Source organism: Rhododendron vialii, chromosome 2a (genome assembly GCF_030253575.1).
Source record: "Rhododendron vialii isolate Sample 1 chromosome 2a, ASM3025357v1".
NCBI lineage: Eukaryota > Viridiplantae > Streptophyta > Magnoliopsida > Ericales > Ericaceae > Rhododendron > Rhododendron vialii.
Genome location: NC_080558.1, coordinates 11,956,688 through 11,975,008, shown reverse-complemented (window position 1 = coordinate 11,975,008; position 18,321 = coordinate 11,956,688). Strand labels below are relative to the sequence as shown.

General features: G+C 39.3%; 2 protein-coding genes across 5 annotated transcripts; both read left to right on the top strand.

Annotated features, from left to right (window-relative positions):
* Positions 1 to 2,384: 2,384 nt before the first annotated feature.
* Positions 2,385 to 4,568, top strand: LOC131316421 (protein-S-isoprenylcysteine O-methyltransferase B-like). 3 transcript variants are annotated; one of them, XM_058345776.1, is made up of 3 exons: positions 2,385 to 2,543; positions 3,569 to 3,653; positions 3,731 to 4,568. In XM_058345776.1, the coding sequence occupies exons 2-3, from the start codon at positions 3,572 to 3,574 to the stop codon at positions 4,315 to 4,317; spliced, it is 669 nt and encodes a 222-aa protein (XP_058201759.1). In that variant the 5' UTR covers positions 2,385 to 2,543; positions 3,569 to 3,571; the 3' UTR covers positions 4,318 to 4,568. The 3 variants fall into 3 exon arrangements, with proteins under 3 accessions (XP_058201759.1, XP_058201761.1, XP_058201760.1); XM_058345777.1 differs by having other exon boundaries at positions 2,430 to 2,514; XM_058345778.1 differs by lacking the exon at positions 3,569 to 3,653 and having other exon boundaries at positions 2,388 to 2,543; positions 3,654 to 4,568.
* Positions 4,569 to 6,831: 2,263 nt separating this feature from the next.
* On the top strand, positions 6,832 to 16,860 carry LOC131316489 (disease resistance protein RPP13-like). Of its 2 annotated transcripts, none has more exons than XR_009197146.1 (4): positions 6,832 to 8,060; positions 10,731 to 11,311; positions 11,566 to 12,632; positions 12,715 to 16,860. XR_009197146.1 is itself a non-coding variant. In XM_058345876.1 (4 exons), coding segments are annotated over exons 1-4 (1,998 nt in total). In that variant the 5' UTR covers positions 6,832 to 7,580; the 3' UTR covers positions 12,541 to 16,860. The 2 variants fall into 2 exon arrangements, 1 of the variants encoding a protein (XP_058201859.1); XM_058345876.1 differs by having other exon boundaries at positions 6,832 to 7,581; positions 7,620 to 8,060; positions 11,566 to 16,860.
* Positions 16,861 to 18,321: the final 1,461 nt, after the last annotated feature.

Below are 18,321 nucleotides of genomic sequence, written 5' to 3'. Positions count from 1 at the left end.
ATGGGCATTTGTAGCTATTTTACCTAGTTAACATCCGAAAAACAGGGTACAGCAGCTTAGGTAAACAAGAAGGTATTCTACCTCAACGAAAAAACCTCTCTACTTTTCCCAAGCTACTATTCACAAGGTATCTAATAAAGTATTACTTTTTTCTCTCTCCTCCCTCATCTGGGTTTGATTTCTCTCTCTCACCAAGTATATTTTATGAATATTTGATGGATAGAGAGAGGGTGATAGAGACTCTTGGTGCAGGTTGAAGGAGAAAAAGAATCGGGAAAACATAGAAAGTACCTTTTTGGGTAGGTAGTTTTGCTATGCTTGATGTACATGCTCTAATTAGTTCACTGCTAAGGGCCCCAATCCCAAATCATTAGCTTGTTCGTTTTAGATTTTGAAGGAGGTTTTGAAGGAGTTTGAGTGGAGAAAGATAAATAGAAAAAATGTATTGGGGACCGTGGGCAAGGGTTTTATAGTCCCAAAACGAACAAGCCCTAGTCAACAAATAATAAATGCGTCATAATATAAACAACATAATGTGGTAATGGATCAGAGTCATTGATAAGCATTTGTTATAATTCTGGGGTTACACGTTCGTGGCTCGCTGCTTGCTTCTTTTGCTTTCAATGTTCTGATTATTTTTATTTTTATTTTTTGCTTCAAATCATTAAAGATTTAAGCATAATAACCTGAAAGCACGAGCCTATAAGAGATGGTTCTACCAAAGCACAGTGTTACAGAACATAATATAACTACTTGAAATATTGAGTAAAAAGAAGTAATGTTTGTCAAAATTTCGTCTAAATGGATACGCCTAATGCCACGCTACTTTACTTTATTGCCACGACAACTTCCTGTGGTCTTACCATTTTAACCTTGCTTCTCTCCATCTCTCTGCAAAACCCATCCTTTATTTTTTTATTTTTTTATAAGCAAAACCCATCTCTCTCTCTCTCTCTCTCTCTCTCTCTCTCTCTCTCTCTCATGTGCTCTTCTTTCTCCCCCTGATTCCAAGTCTTTCTAGGAGTAGGTTAGTGGATAATCTGGATAAGATTCACGACCATATTGAATACCGACCAAACCTCTCTGCCTTCGCATACGAACAAATAACAACCATCTTCTTTAGTCGATATTTTCAGTGATTGCTGCCATTAGTATCCAAATCGATTGAACCCACTACAGCTATCAATCTATGTCTCTATTCACGTGGATCCATTTATTCAAATCAACATGGAGAGAGAGAGAGAGAGAGAGAGAGAGAGAGAGAGAGAGAGAGAGAGAGAGAGAGAGAGAGAGAGAGAGAGAGAGAGAGAGAGAGAGAGAGGAAAATGGGTTGTGTGTTGTCTTCCTTCTTTTTTGTTTTTTTGGTATATCGGAAATTCATCTCGCTTTTGTCTAAATTGAAGTAAATCTGTTATGTTCTCCCTCTCTATATATGTATCCATGAATCAATTGATGGATGAGAGAGAGAATATTATCAACATGGGTTCCCAATTAGGGATAGAATCGAAGGGCTTTGTAGTGAGAGAAACGCATAAGTGGAGAATGAAAGAAATGGAAAAAAGGGTCTCTCTCTAAAATCTAAAATCAGTTGTTTCCGATTACATCTTAATTAACCGGAATTAGTTGGTTCTTCTAATATCTCCCTCCGTCCGGATTTAATTGTCCCTAGTTCTATTCTAACCGGCTAAAAAACGAGTTATATATTTGAATCCGTAAGGAATTTCATATCGAATATGGATATTGTTAGATAGATCTCGATTAGTTATATAATACAATATTTTCGAAATCATGTAAAACATTATAAATTGGCAGATATAATCCATTGAAAAATGGCACGAACTCTAAAAAATGACTATTAAATCCGGACGGAGGGAGTATATGCATGTATAAATTTTGGGTTCAGATAGAGATTTCTGTATGGGTTACGAAGAATTGAGAGAGAGAGAGAGAGAGAGAGAGAGAGAGAGAGAGAGAGAGAGAGAATATTTGTGTTTGGCCGATTGGGTTTTGCTCTGTAAAAATAGAAGACAAATTGGAATAGGAAAGCGAAAAGCAACAAGACTCGTGCCTCCTCTTTCTCTATCAAGGGCATAATAGTCAAATCAGTCCATTTGTCGTGGCACTAAAGAATTTACTCGTGGCATTAGCGCTAACCTAAGTTTTTATGTACTGTATTAAGTAGTATTTTGGAATGAGCTAAAATATAAATTTAGAATGCAATATTTTAGGTGCCCGTACTCAGAGCTCGCCTAGGGCTCAAACTGTCTAGGGCCGGCCCTGGTTCTTTGGCCGGTGTAATTACAAATTAAGGTTAACAAATGTTTAGGGTTCTTGTTCATTTTTGGCACTTGTAGCAAGGGTATATTAGTAGTTGACAAAAACGTGTGCAAATAGAAGTTCCGTCAGTTGCATCGTTCCATTGCCCTCTCTCCATTCGTAACCTGTGAGTGTAAGAAAGCAACGGCAGATCAGGAGAACTGTAGGTGATGCTAATTTCGTGCTTTGGGGTATGAGGTATACGAGAATCTTCGCAAAATATTGAGGTCAGTGGGTCTCTGTTGTTTCTTTGTTCATTTAGCTTTGTTTGAAACGGATTTGCCTCATTTTCGATGTGCCAAAACAAAAAAAGAAATGGGTTTGCTTAGTTTTTTAAAATAGAAAATGGGATAGTGTCAGAATCAAGAATCGGGTGGATATGATGGTTGTTTGAGTTAAATCGATGGGTTTTTTTTTTTTTGCGTTTGATTTGATTCTGGGCATGGGTTTGGCGTTTGGTTTATATGACAAATTAGGTGTGATAAGTAGTGGAACAGGGGACTTCTTCTGCTGGGATTATAAATTGATCCTAGGTCTCATCTTATGACCTCTAAAAATTTGACATTTAAATGGTTGAATTAGGCTTGATCAGACTTAGTTAATCCCTTACCAATTGTTAGGGTTAAATCATATTTGCACTGGCTTTAGTCGGAACCATCACAAGTGGGAGGTGTGATTGGTCTTAGGATTAGTCGGGGTGTGCATATTGCGTAAGCTCGCGAGGACTCCTGACTTATCAGAAAAGAAAGAAGGGACGCATGTTGGGTACAAGGCAAAATGCAAGGGCACAAAGCTAGGTCTCGTAAGATGGTAAAAACAAGTATGTTGTTTACATGAATATGTGTATGATTTCGTCTAGTTAACATGACAGAAAATTCTTTTTGGTATCTGTGGGTATCTGTGTCTGTGTGTATCTGTTTTTAAGTGGGTATCTGTGTCTGATACCCACTATCGTTGGACACATTCCAATTCCACAAGAGGTGTCTGTATTGTGTACCCGCATTCATTCGACGTATTCCTTCGTGTCGTTCACCCGTCCAATCATGGGCATATTCCGTGTTGTATTTGAATTTATGTCCGGTGTGCATGTGGCATAGATTAGAAGAAGATTATAGTCATGTTTTTTGTGCAAGGCTGTAAGAATGTATGTAAAGTTATATGCTTTCGAAAATTCCACAATCCTGTTGATAAGTTGCTAGAATAGTTCAAAGGCTTTAGCAAAATTTGATTCATGAATGACACAACTCTGCAGGAAATGTCTTTCTTGAAGCATCTTCAGCATGCTGTGGAATCCTACTTTTTCGTAGTGCAGTTGTCCAGATCTGCTACCTTTTCAGGTTTGAAGTAATATAAGGATCTCGCTAACATCAATTGTGAAGAAAGATTGATTTGCTCCATTTGGAAACAATGACAGAAATCTTCAGCTACACAGCTTGCCGACAGGTGTTGCAACTGTTCTTGGCATTAATTTTCTTCCATGTATCTGAATACTTTCTGGCAATTTCCTTCCACGGGAGATCAAATGTGACGCTGAGGTCTCTTTTGTTTTCCAAAAGTTATATTCTGGCTATGACTTTTGCACTCCTGGAGTACTGTTTGGAAGTTTACTTCTTCCCTGGGTTAAAGGAACACTGGTGGATCAGCAACATTGGACTTGCAATACTTGTAATGGGGGAAGTCATACGGAAGATGGCGATTATAACAGCTGGTCAGGCCTTCACTCATCTTATTAAGATTTATCACGAGGAGCATCACAAATTAGTCACTAGTGGAGTCTATAGCTTTGTTCGTCATCCAGGATATTGTGGGTTTTTCATTTGGTCGATTGGCACTCAGATAATGATGTGCAATCCGATATCAACAGTTGCATTTGCCGTAGTTGTTTGGAGCTTCTTTGCGAGACGGATACCGTATGAGGAGTATTTCTTGAGGCAGTTTTTTGGGTCAGAGTATGATGAATATGCCCGTCGGGTTCCTTCTGGTGTTCCATTTGTGAAATAAGAATCTACAGTTATTGTGAAGTGGGAGATCAATCTTCTTGCGATTCAGAAAGGGTACGTGGAGGGAGCATCAATCAAACTGATATCAAGAAGTTATAGCTAAAATGTTTATAAGATGGAAGCCTTTGGTTTGACGGTATCACTCCCCCAATATATGAAACTTTGAGTTCTCTTGTTAGTCAGGATTTTAATATGTATTTAGTGCGTAACTTATTAATTCACATGAAATCATGCATCTTACTGGTTTTTCCATGTGCACAATGCCCCTTCTTACTGGTTTTTCCTGGAACACTACGAACACTGCAAGTGCTAGAGCTCGACTCTTCTCCAGATGTTTTTGAGCAGGAAATTAGCATTAAAGCTGCCGGATGAGATGTGCAAGTCTTTGGCATAGAATCACAGTTGCTTTTTGAGTACTGCTTTGTGTGCCTGATATGCGGAGTAGAGCTTGTAATGGAACATGGGTGCACGCAGCAGGCAGCTTAAAATCTTTTGCCAACAAAGTTTAAAATGCTTCTACGGTCAATACTTGCATGCCCTTTTTATACATAATGTTCAGTCATTTTAAACATCCTCACTAATGTCCTTGGGACTCTCGCCAAAATACACGAAACATAGTCCTTTCAATGTTTGTAGAAGTCGACTTCTAATTGGAAATTATGAAGCTTCAAATTTAAGACCGGGCAAAGTGATATGTTTTTGTGCTGTGAAGGCACACAAATCTGTTGGGAATTAAGAACACAAGAGGTGACCAGTACAATATAGTATAGGTTACAATTAATCAATTTGTCGCGAGTACCAAGTGGATAATGCTACCTGGTACTGTCGGAATACCTAATAGAGTTTGTCCATCACCACCGTTACTTCGTGTGATACTCCCAACCATTGGTCCATTACTTCCATTAGGTGTGAGAGAGAGGGAGAGTGCATGTTACCAAAAAGAGAGAGAGAGCGCATGGCCCTCCCTCTCCCTCTGCATGGCTTTCTCTTTCACACCTCCCCCCTCTCCCTCCTCGTCCCACTCCTGTAAGTGCGTGATCCACATGTGGAATATTTTGTTCAGAATTCAAGATCCTAAACTCTGAAACAAAACGCAAACGTTGGATCAAACACTTATTGCTATCCGATTGGTCTGATATCTTACAAGTTTATTTGAAGAAATATTTAAAAAATAATCAATGGTTTGGATCATTTGTATGGGCCCCACAATTCGTTGGTATCTCGTTGGATTACTCCCCGTCAGTCCCCGTAGTGTTTTCGTTCTTAAATCACTGTTTGTTGACTTTGGACGGAAGTGGCAGATGATCATTCACTGCGTTGTCCATTTCCTAGCTATACCACCACCTCGACCTGGGTAACAGGTCGTGTCGGGTCGTGTTAGTTGGGTTCGTATCACAAATCACCCAACCCTAATCCGACCCATTTAGAATTCGTGTTTCTCGAGTCGTGTCATTTTCGTGTTTCGTGTCAGAAATGCTCAACCCTAACCCATTAACTTCGAGTCTAGTTCGTGTCGTGTTATCGTGTCTGTTGCCTAACTCTATATAGAATTGCAGATATACCATATACTATGTATATATGTTCGTGAAAATGGGTGACAGATTCGTAACCGTATTGGTCGTGTCAATTTCGTGTCTCGCGTGTTCAACCCGAATCCGACCCATTTAGAATTCGTGTTCTCGAGTCGTATCATTTTCGTGTTTCGTGTCAGAAATGTTCAACCATAACCCGCTAACTTCATGTCCAGTTCATGTCGTATTATCGTGTCTCGTGTCTGTTGCCCAGCTCTACCACCACCTCATAACTGTTACGGCCCGTTTGGATGCAGGGAAAGAATTGGGGGTATTAGTTAATATCGGGGGATAAGATAGTATGAGGTATTAGTTAATAAGGGATAATCCACATTGATGTGATGTTTATGGAGGAGGATTAAATAGTAGGTTGTTTGGATGAGGTATTAAAGAATGGGAATTAAATAGTATCTCATTCGGATGGAAGATTAATAGGGGCATAAGGAAGGGTGGATAATATAAAAAGCTGTCGAATGACCATTTTGTCCTTGTGTAGTGTTAAGTTAGATTATTCATTATGATAAATATAAAATTGTAAAAATTAATTACTTTTTCATAATTAAGCAATAATAATTTAATTAATTTAATAAGTAAAAATCATTAAGTATTCCAAATTTCAATCCGTTTGAATCGATGGAAAAATTTTAATTTTCTGATCATTTAATTCTAAAGGGTCATAATTAAATTCTGACTATAAGGCTCTCGTTGATTAGCCCTAATACAGTTGTAGAACCAAATATCTCTTAGGAATAACTAACGAGAGCTCTAGAGTCAAAATTTAATTATGACCCTTTAAAATTAAATGATCAAAAAATTAAAATCTTTTCACTGATTCAAATGGATTAAAATTTGAAACACTTAATTTTTTTTTCTGCAAGCCTTACAGTGTTCATTTTACGGAGTAATTTTTTTCCAATCAAAGTGTTCTTTTTTGAGATGTTTTTTTTTTTCCTCTGGAGATGGGTCAAAGTGTTCATTTTAATTTTAATTAGTTAGTGGTAGGGTTGTTTCAAGAAGGGAAAAACAGGGGGCACTTTCCTTTGTCCTGTTCTTTGTTCTTATCGCCAAAACAGGGAGGGAGAGAAAGAAATAGAACGGCGGCGGCAGCAACAGCAACAGAAGAAGAAGAAGAAGAAGAAGAGAGAACGGCTACGACTTACTGTTCTCCCTTTCTCCAGTTAGTCCTCCCTCTCTCCGATTTACTATTCTTTTTCTTCCTGTTCTTGTTTCGCTGTCGTCAAAAACTCAGGCGGGTTGGGGTTGGGGAGGGGATAAGGAGGGGTAAAATCGTCTAATTTGAAGGGATGTTGAGGAGGATAACTTAATAACACCTCAGATCCTGTCCGAAAATAAGACCGGCTAATCCCTCTTCTCCGGTCTTACCGAAGGAGGAGGATTATGGAATACCCCTGCACTTTGCCTTGCCAAACGGGGGATAGAGATGGGCCCGAGGTGCTATTGAGGGGTATTATTTATCCCCCCTTCTTTTACTGCATCCAAACGATCCGTTAGGGGAATCTAACATTCAACGAGCAGAGACATTTAGATAGGAAAGTCGTTCTTTTACTTTTAGCCTCTCATGTATCACAAGCTAGAAAAAGAGGAAACCTCAATTCTAGACCTTTTCTGTAATTTTGCTCGTCCTCTATCTGATCTCTAACTCCCTTTTATCAGTCTCTTGTTGGAGAGAGAGAGAGAGAGAGAGAGAGAGAGAGAGAGAGAGAGAGAGAGATGGGTGACATTGCTGTTGATGTTTTTCTGGAGACCTTGAACCAGCTTATAATGAGCTCCAAGGTCGAATCAATCCAAAAAGAAAAACATCAGCTCGAATCTCTTGAGGAGGAGATAAAGTATATGAGAGGATTCCTCATGGTTACGGAGAAGAAACGCAATGAGCATGCAGAAGTGATGAATCTGGTGAGGCAGATCAAAAACGTGGTATCCGAGGCAGAGAATATCATAGAACTGTATGTAGTTCAAGCTTTCAAGGCTAATCATGCCCCTTATTTTCTTCGTCGTCTTCGTCAATATCGGATTTCCCTTGACCTTGAAAGCGTCAAAAAGAAGATCAAGACTCTCATGGCTGAGGTGAAGCAGTTTTATGATAAGAATATGCGTGAAATTTCTGGAATAGCAGACAAAAAATTTGAGCAGTCTTTTTTCAGAAGTGAAGGTATTGGTACATTTTCCCGGTATTTTAATATTCAAAACTTGTTAATGTTTTATGTTTTCAGTTTCAGCTATGTCAGGCTCTTGTGAGAATAATATCATGTCTTAAATATGATATAAGCAAAGTAAATTTCTTTAGTGACAAGCTCTGAAAAATTTGTTGTGTCCTCTCTATTTATGCTAGCATTTTGTCAAGTGCCCATAAATCTAAGGGATCACTCTTCATCTTTCTAACCACCTTCTTCATTTTTAATGCATATTTTATGGTTCATGTTGCTCAATGCCCATTTTACGCATTGCAAAATATTGGCTTGGTTAAGAATAAAAATTGTAACTTATCATTGGTAACATCATCCATGACAATAAACATGGACAATAATAATGAGTAATAGAAACCATAAAAATATGCTGGTGATTGCTACAATACACTCTTAATTAATTTAGCACTATTTCAATTAATTTGATAATAACAACCATAGTTGTTTTCCTTTCCCTCGCCATTTTTATCAATTAGAAAATTGTTGCATTTCCAAAACGCAAATTTAAATTTTGGTTACACTTACTATGGTCCTGTTGGAGAAAATGAATGTGATAGGAATTTATGCTAAAATAATGTAATTCTAAGTAATACTCCATCCGTCCCCTTTTTAAAGTCCAGTATTTCATTTTGGGCTGTCCCTTAATAAATGTCCATTTTATAAAGTTAGTTGGTAAAAATTGGTACATTTTCTATTTTGCCCCTAAAAGCAGATTCCATTTTAAAAAAGTAGTGAGTAAAAGTGTAATGATGATGTCTCCATAGAAGGTAGGGAAAGTAGATGTAAAAGGTGTAATGATATTTTCTTATATAATAAGTTGGAGTTACAAAGTGGGACACTTAAAAATGGACGGAGAGAGTATTCATCAATCAAATTCACGAAATTAAATAGATAGAGAAATGAATAGAAAAGCCTGTGGAGTGGTTGAGGCATGTGATAGTGCTCTCCTTAGGAAGGATACACTCCATTCTACACGAGGTTGGATGGTGTTATTTCCTTAAGATACAACGACCTTCTAATCCCTTCTGTGCAACGAATAAACTCACAAACGGTGTAGTTTCCTGACGCTAATTCTGGAGGCTACTCCACCTATTACCAATCGATTTTAGGTTGAAATTCTCTAAGAAATCTAACTTCTGAACATTAATATTTGTAAGCACAATCTTAGACCACTGGATTGATATGGAGTCCGAAGGGGAGTGGGGTTTTCTTCGGGGCTCGAGAGATGGAAGAGATAGGGCCCCACAAGTTTTGAATTTGCCGCTAGGGAATTCACACGAAAGGGAACAAGGAATTCTCAACAAAAAAAGTGCTCTTTGAACTGAACGTGAAAGTCGTTTTCCATTAGACGGATGTTCCTGTAACTCTACTCTCGACTTGGATTATATATCCGAAAAGGTCTGCTCTTAGCCATTCCACACGCTGGATTGTTATGTGTTACAAACCAATCCTATTACTTAGCAACTGTCATGGGAGTACTAGTAGTAGAGGCAGACCCACAGTGAGGCACATGGAGTCACGTGTCCCCACAGCCCCACTAACCCCAGAAATTTTCCCTCAACTGCCATTATATCAGTTTGTAGCTCAAGCAATACACCATTCTCTCTCTCTCCATACTCCCAGTGTCCCACACCCATAAAGGCATCTCTCTCTCTCTCTCTCCATTCACAGACAACTTCCCACTAGCATTTGTGCATGTTCGATACACGAGATAAAAAAAATTTATTGGTTTATTTTCAGTCCTGTGTATCGAACGGACAAAAACACTAGTTGATAAAAAAGGCAGTTTAGTATTGTATACGGTTCCGTGTTCAATGCACACTACTATTGATCTCATTCTATACATTAAAAGATGCGCGATGAAAAATAAATTTGGAGTACCCAGTGACAAAATAATTTTCTCTCCCTCCCTCTCCCACTCCCACTTTTCCCCCCTCCTGCCTCTCTCTCCCACTTCCCCACATATCTCTCCCTCTCTTTTTTTTATAAACAAAAAAAAAGTGAGAAATCCAAGAAATTAAGAATAGGGGTTTGAAGGGTTGTGGGGTTAAAATACATTTCTATAATATATTGATAGATAAATAGATAATAGCTTTTGATTGGCTATTGAAACTTGGAAATGTGAAATTGAAGATTTTAATATTTGGTTGGAAAAAATATTGAAATTATTTTTTATCTTTATTGTTAAATTTGGCTAAATAAAATAGTAATTTTTATTCTTTCTTCGTTAAATAGAATAGGGCTCTTCATGTATCTTTTGATTGTTTGGGAAAATTGGTCCTTTATTAGTTACTTGTTTTTTTAACTGGATGATGGATGGTTATATTTAGTTGCAAATTATCGTTCTTAATTTTGATTTCTTCTTAAGATTATGTGGCCCCACCTTGTGTAAATCATGGGTCCGCCACTGAATAGTAGGATTGTGGTTTGATTTGTTGGAGTAAAAATAGGAGAATTAATTTTTACTTGGGAAATACTCATTTAAGAAACCGACTATCATCCCAAGTGATTAAAATTCATCAATGTCAAGTCAAATAGAATATATATGTAAAATATAATATTAAAACAACATGCCACTCACATAACTTTTGGCTCCATCTTTGATCTAACCCTAGCTTCTTTTTATTTCCCAACAGGAGGTTCAAGTTCATTAGGAGGGAGCAACACATTCAAAGTGGTAGAAGAGAAGGCGGTGGTTGGTTTCAAGGAGGAGGTAAAGACAGTAATGGGAAAGCTTCACGACAGTGGAGAGGGTGGACGGCTGGAGATAATATCAATCGTCGGTGCAGCCGGAGGCGGCAAAACCACTTTGGCCAGAGAAGTTTATGATCATCCTTGGACGTCACATACCTTTGAAATTCGTGCATGGGTCAATGTTTCTCAAGATTATGATAAGACTATGAAGAGGAATTTGTTGATTCGTATTTTGCAATTAGCTTCCCCAAATGAACATGGAGATTACGAGAAGCGTAGTGAGGATAAATTGGGGGAAGACACACACAAATGCTTGAAGGGTAAGAAATATCTCATTGTCATGGATGACATATGGGGCATTGAAGCCTGGAATGATATCCAAAGATCACTCCCTAAGGAACACAATGGCAGTAAAGTGTTGTTCACTAGTCGACTACTTGTTGAACCAAATAGCATATACTGTTTCACTCATTGTTTGGCTCGCTTACCAAAAAGACAGAGTTGGGAGTTGTTACAAAAGAAGGTATTTGTTTAAAAAAAAAAAAAAATAGTATACGTAGTTCAACTAAACGTAGTGATTCGAACATATCCTTCCTTGTACTTATGACATATATTTCCAATTTCTTTTTTAATAATTTCTATTTTAAAATGTTTCTTATTCTTGTCTCATGTCATGAACTGTTAAGCTCCTATTACTTGGACAAAGTTTTATGTAATTACTATTATAGACATCTAATATTGCACATATATATATATATATATATATATATTGAACAGGTATTCGGGAAGAAACGTTGCCCACCGAAGTTAGTTGGCATCGGGAAGCATATAGCAGAAAAATGTGAAGGACTACCTCTTGCGATTGTTGCAATAGCTGGCATTCTGGTAGTGGAAGACAAGACACTCAATGTATGGGAGGAAGTTTCCAAACGTTTATGTTCGATCATTGCCAAACGCCAGGATGGCTGCATGAAGATACTAGAACTTAGTTACAATCACTTGCCTCTCCATTTGAAAGCGTGTTTTGTTTACATTGGAGGATTCCCCGAAGATTCTGAAATCCTTGTACGCGAGTTGATATGGTTATGGGTCGCAGAGGGATTTATTCAGCAAAGTAAAGGGGATAAAAGCTTGGAGGCCATAGCAAAAGATTACTTAAGCAGTCTTATTGATAGAAATCTAGTAATGGTAGCTAGGAAAAGGTCCTTTGAAGGAATTAAAGCATGCCGTATCCATGATCTTATTCGTGAATTATGCTTGAAAAAAGCCGAGGAGGATAATTTTCTTGTGCAAATTTACAGGGATGGTACTTTTTCACCTGATGCTGCAATTAAGTATCGTCGTCTCTTCATTGGCAGCCAGTTCTTTCATGAGTTTTCCTTAAGGCCTTGTACTCGAAACCTTCGTTCTGTTTTGTGCCTCAGCTTGCAAAACTCCACTCATTTATCGTCTAAAATAAATCTGTCATTCTTTGTTAAAAACTTTGAGCTTCTTAGGGTGTTGTGTTTTATCTCCGCTGAATGCCGAGGAAAAATAGGAAGAGGACATCTTGTTCATTTGAGATACTTGGCAGTTCAGTTACCCAATGACCCATCGGAGTTTGTATCGCCATTTTCCTACTTCTTCAACCTAGAAACCCTTAACCTCCAAGGTCAGTGGGATACCATTCCGCTGCCTCGCTATATATTTGAGATGGTTAAGTTGAGGCATCTATATTCGAATATCATCATGGCTGCCTTTATCCTGATGTAGCAACTGGAATTGGTTTTGATTGCTCATCCAAGTTGGATAGCCTACAGACCTTGCACCGAATATGTCCTTGTGAGGAGTGCCGAAATTTCTTGGTAAGTACTCCCAATCTTAGAAAGCTAGGATTTTGTGGAAAACTAATATCCAATGATTTTGTTTTGATGCTCCCCGACCTAGAGTTCTTAAAATGCCTTGAGACACTCACTTTTAACCAGTACGACTACCACATCCCGAACGAGGCAAGTACCCTTCCGCCAGTGCTGAAGTTTCCTCTGACTGTTACGCGACTAACTTTGAAGAATACGGGCTTAAAGTGGGAGGAGCTATCAATCCTCCAAACCTTGCCGAGCCTTGAGGTTCTCAAATTATCAACATGGGCCTGTCGGGGACTAATTTGGAACACAAGTGAACTTGAGGAGGGGTTCTCTCAACTCAAGTACTTGAGGTTGCAATATCTGGATATCGAGGAGTGGAATGCTTCCGAAGATCAATTTCCAAGACTTGAGGTCTTAGTGGTTAACTATTGCCCATATCTAAAGCGGATCCCGATTGATTTTGCTAATCTAAATGAACTTCGTGAAATTGAGCTAAGGGGGAGCCGTCGCTCTGCGGAGGAATCGGTCAGGGAGATACAGGAAGAGCAAAGAAATACAAGAGGAGATGATGGTTGTCTAAGGCTGATTTTGGCTAAATAAGTAAGAGCGACTTATTGTTTTGCCTTTATTGAAATTTTCTTCGCATTTGTAATTAGTTTTTTAAACTTATTTTTTGTCTTTATTTAAAAAATTATGAGTTTCGATCCTAATTTTTTACTTTTTCAACTGCTGCTCGGGTCTTCACATATCTTATTAAGATTTATCATGAGGAGCATCACAAATTAGTCACTAGTGGAGTCTATACTTTGTTCGTCATCCAGGATATTGTGGGATTTTCATTTGGTCGATTGGCACTCAGATAATGATGTGCAATCCGATATCAACGTTGCATTTGCCGTAGTTGTTTGGAGCTTCTTTGCGAGACAGATACCGTATGAGGAGTATTTCTTGAGGCAGGCTTTTTGGGTCCGAGTATGATGAATATGCCCGTCGGGTTCCTTCTGGTGTTCCATTTGTGAAATGAGAATCGAAAGTTATTGTGAAGTGGGAGATCAATCTTCTTGCGATTCAGAGAGGGGTACGTGGAGGGAGCATCAATCAAACTGATATCAAGAAGTTATAGCTAAAATGTTCATAAGATGGAAGCCTTTGGTTTTGACGGTATCATTCCCCCAATATATGAAACTTTGAGTTCTCTTGTTAGTCAGTATGTTAATTTGTATTTAGTGCGTAACTTATTAGTTCACATGAGATCATGCATCTTACTGGTTTTTCTATGTGCACAACGCCCCTTCTTACTGGTTTTTCCTGGAACTCTATAAACACTGCAAGTGCTAGAGCTCGACTCTTCTCCAGATGTTTTTGCGCAGGAAATTAAAGCATTAAAGCTGCCGGATGAGATGTGTTAGTCTTTGGTATAGAATCACAGTTGCTCTTTGAGTACTGCTTTGTGTGCCTTGATATCAATGATATGTGGAGTAGAGCTTGTAATGGAACATGGGTGCACTCAGCAGGCATCTTAAAATCTTTTGCCAACAAAGTTTAAAATGCTTCTACAGTTAATACTTGCATGCACTTTTTATACGTAATGTACTGTCATTTTAAGCATCCTCACTAATGCCCTTGGGGCTCTCGCCAAAATACATGAAACATAGGCTTTTCAATGTTTATAGAAGTTTTCTAATTGGAAATTATGAAGCTTCAAATTTAAGACCGGGCAAGGTCATGTGTTTTTGTGCTGTGAAGTGTGAACGCGTGACATGAGACTCCTTAGAAACATTGCACCATTCGCTCGTGTGCGTGTATTTGGTCCTATGGTTACTTTATGTGTTTGGCTATTCCATCGACAAATGCTTGTTACTGTGTGGTGATTCATTGTCCTGATCTAGTTGTAATCTGATATGAGATTGAGAGTTTCTGATTACTCATGGATCTTGGTTTTTGGGTTTCAGAAAGTTCAAAGGTACATTCGCAGTCTTCTGAAGTATTTCTGCTGAATTAACTCAAGCTGGGAACAGTTTGGAGTCTCTTCATCTCAATCGAAAGTTCAAGCCAGCAGAAATCGCTCGACTGGTCTCACTTTTGCTCCAGCAAATTTCTCTGGATTTCTGAAGAAACTGTTCGACCGGTGATTCTGCTCGAGTTCTGCGAAGGACCAACCAAATCTCTCTCTCTCTCTCTCTCTCCTGCCTGCCGGTTCGATATGACGGTTGCATGCGTTAAATAACTGGGGTTTGCGTTTGATTAGATCGTGGGTATTGGTTTGGCATTTGGTTTATTTGAGCGATCGGGTTTGAATTTCTGTGGAACAGCCTTCTTCATCATTTCTCACCTTGCCAACCTCTGAAGATAAACATTTGAGTGGCCCCATTGCAACTTCTTGGTTTTAAGTACGAAGCAGTTTGTTCGTTTTTTTGGTTTAATTTTTGTTAGCGCTTGTCCCATATTGGTTAATTATGACCTCCAAAGTTAGAATAATAGCTTGGATGGCCTCTCCACTCATTGCCGGTTGGTTTTGATGAGTTGAATGCTTTAACAGTATTTGTTATAGGCCATATTTGTTTGGCTGGACTAATAACCAATGATACAAGCCAATAAGATTAGTAATCCACCAGATTACTACCCGACGAGATCACTAATACTGCATCTCCTAGTATTGTCAATCTCATGTTGTTTGGCGATGAATACTGAGAGATATTGGTTGTGGGATTATAGCTATTGTTCCTCCTTCCTTCTTCCGATTTTTACCCACATGCTCTTCTCATATGAATTTTGCTGCCTTCAGTCTGGATTGTTTTCCCATCAGAACCGATGGCAATCTTCTCTCTCGAGTTCCTGCTGCAATCTAGGGATCACTTGGTGAATGGTGGAGGCAAGCACTTAGAATCGCTTGCGTATGCTGCTCTGCCTCTGGAGAACAGTGTCAGGGAGAAAGGCACGCATCTAGTCGGTGATTGGATCTGTGAAAGATTCCGATTAGTTGGCTGAGGCCCGAAGATTGTCATTGAGTTCCAAATGAGTATCAACAGTCTTATTGATGACTTGTTATTGACCAAGAATACAACAGATTCCATTATGTGACGCTATTAACACTTCTTCGGGAGCTTGGATATAATACAGGACAGGGAAAAGGAAGAGGGGAAAAAGGTGAGAAGTGATCCTTTCACGGAGCAACCGATCCCACCAACTGCAACCATAGGTCATGTGGCTGCACTGAAAAGTGGACCCCCGTTCTACAGTTAATTTGCATAAGCTTTCTCTTGGTGGGAGGGTGATTCGGATTCTGTTAGTCAGACTTTCAGCAAATTTCTCAGCATTTGTGAAGAAACAGTCCGACATGTGATACTGCTTGAGTTGTCCAAAGGACCAATCAAATGATTTATAACGCACGCTCTCCAAATTAAGTTGGGAGAGTATACGAGAGTGACAAACTCTTGTAGAAACTAAACTATTCCTTGTTGTTTCTCCCACTCTTGTACAAACTAAGCTATTGCTAGTTGTTTCTCCGTGTTTTTCCCTCCCCTGCTTTAAGGTTGAAGAGTTTTAAGGTTGAAGAGTGAAATGATCCTATAAATTATAAAAGCAGGAGAGAGCAAAGGTGGTACTTGGAGCTTGTGGACCTGAGACTTGAGGGACGGGTCAAAAGCGGGGAGGAGGTTGAAAAACTAGTTCGTGTGGCTTTATATATGTTGTGTGCACACCAAGCCCTGAGGCCGAGCATGGCTAATGTTGTTGGCTTGTTGGAAGGTAGATATCCAGTGGGTGTGCCGCAGGTTGAGTCCCTCAGCTTTCTGCTGTTTTTGGCAAGAGAAGGACAGAGGTACCAAGAATCGAAGTGCACAATGTGAAGAATGCGTTGGTGCTGTTTCCACAGGCAAATGCTTGTTCTAATTGCAGTTCCAGGGGCTCACACAAGTCGTTTTCCTACATGTCATCGCAGCAAGTCTCAGGTCCTAAGTAGTCCTTAATTGATGCATGCTCGTGTAAAACGATAGCTAATTGGAGCCCTTCTATTCGCTTTGAATCAATGCCAGAATGGTCCTCCCTTCCGCCAGCAGAATAGCTAGTTTGAAGTAACCGTTGTTTCCAAGATCTATTTTATGGTGATTTCGTGAAAAATCTTGGTGTTACCTTACCGGTTTATTGACTACATGAAATTAAGTTCTTGCAATTTGTCTTGTCAAATAAAATGAACCGAGGAAAAGTAATTTGCCCCATTCACCTGCTCACTGATCACTTGATCAATCACTTGCCTTATAAGAAAGAAATGCAAAGAGGAGTAAGACAAAAGACATCGTTTCAGCGGGGTAAGCAGGCTTAGATTTGGATCCTTACCCTTCTTGTGCTCAACGGGAATAGTCCTCGGCGAGGTGGGGGTATACTTGTATTCATTTATAGCTACTGGATATTGTTCCGGAATTTGGTTTCTTTGTCGCTCTCGGTCCTTAGAAGAAGTTGTGGTAACAATGTTTGAGAGAGTGAGATTCCAGCGCCATTTCACAAGTCTTGAATTACAGCTAGCGACCATACGTCCGCCTATTTACACAAGTCACATTCCGGCACTTGTTTTGTTGTTGCCATAAACTGTATTCTCTGTCGATCCCGGCCCGGATAAGATGACTGCGGTAACTGGTATGAAAGCTACTGGAGGAAGTATCGAAACCATAGGGGCAGTTTATGCTGGGAGCCTATGACTGAAGCTCTGATACTCATTCCTGCGTATCAAGTTGTGCTTAGTCAGTTAAGAGAGGAGCCAAGCCTAGGGCGGCGCCCCATATTTGATCGAGCTTTAACAAGCCAAGCCCTTAACAAGTTGAGTTTAGTCATTTACTAAACGAACCTTTTTAATCGAGTCGAGCCTTCCTTAATGAGCCGAACTTTTTCGAACGAGCCGAGCTCCATTCGTTTACTAAGCGAGCACACACTCGAGCTTGACTTATTTACTAAACGAGTTGAGCCAAGCTTGCGAGCTACTCGGTTCATTTATAGCCTACTTCTTATGACCTATAACCGGATGTTCGGGCCAGCTTGCGTGCACCTCGACTAATTCCGAGGCTCTGAAGGTAACGATTGGGCATAACCCTAGTGGGCCCAAGGTTTAGAATGTTTAGCCTCCGTAGGAATGAAACCTCTGATCTCGTGGAGGAGCACTTATTACTTTGTAGTTGATAGGAGTACTTGACTGTGTTATTGCCAGGCGCCCTGTCTAGAGCGTATGCGGACCATCCATCTTAGCAATCAATGATTTGAATAGAAAACAAACTCTTTCAGGGAAGAGTTAAACTCTTCAACTTCTTCACTAAACGAGTTTTTTTTTAAAATCCGGAATGCTGAAAATACTTTTGGATGGTTTGAATGCACTTGCACCCCCTCGGCAGAATACTCGGCAGGGACAGCTTGGCAGCATCCCCAGATCCCTCAAACACGGCAACTTCCACCAAGTCTTAATCAATCCTCAAAATATTGACCCAATCCTTTTCCTTTCTTTCAATTTCTTCGTTTTTGAATCCATACAGAACCTTTTTAGCATCCAGAGATAAAGCAACCACTAAAAGAAGGCAAAAACAAAGAGAAAGAGAGAGAAAGTTTAAGAAAGACCATAACCCACTTTAGTTGTTTCTACTTTCTACTAGTACAATACCAAATTCTTCGCTTTTGCTTTTCTTTTCGTCAATGGATACAATAATCT

Coding starts and splice junctions, on each gene's coding strand:
- LOC131316489 (XM_058345876.1), top strand. Junction 8,061..10,730: donor GTCTTTTTTCAGAAGTGAAG/GTATTGGTACAT, acceptor ATTTCCCAACAG/GAGGTTCAAGTTCATTAGGA. Junction 11,312..11,565: donor GGGAGTTGTTACAAAAGAAG/GTATTTGTTTAA, acceptor TATATTGAACAG/GTATTCGGGAAGAAACGTTG.
- LOC131316421 (XM_058345776.1), top strand. CDS start 3,572: ATGTCTTTCTTGAAGCATCTTCAGCATGCTGTGGAATCCTACTTTTTC. Junction 3,654..3,730: donor CAGATCTGCTACCTTTTCAG/GTTTGAAGTAAT, acceptor AAACAATGACAG/AAATCTTCAGCTACACAGCT.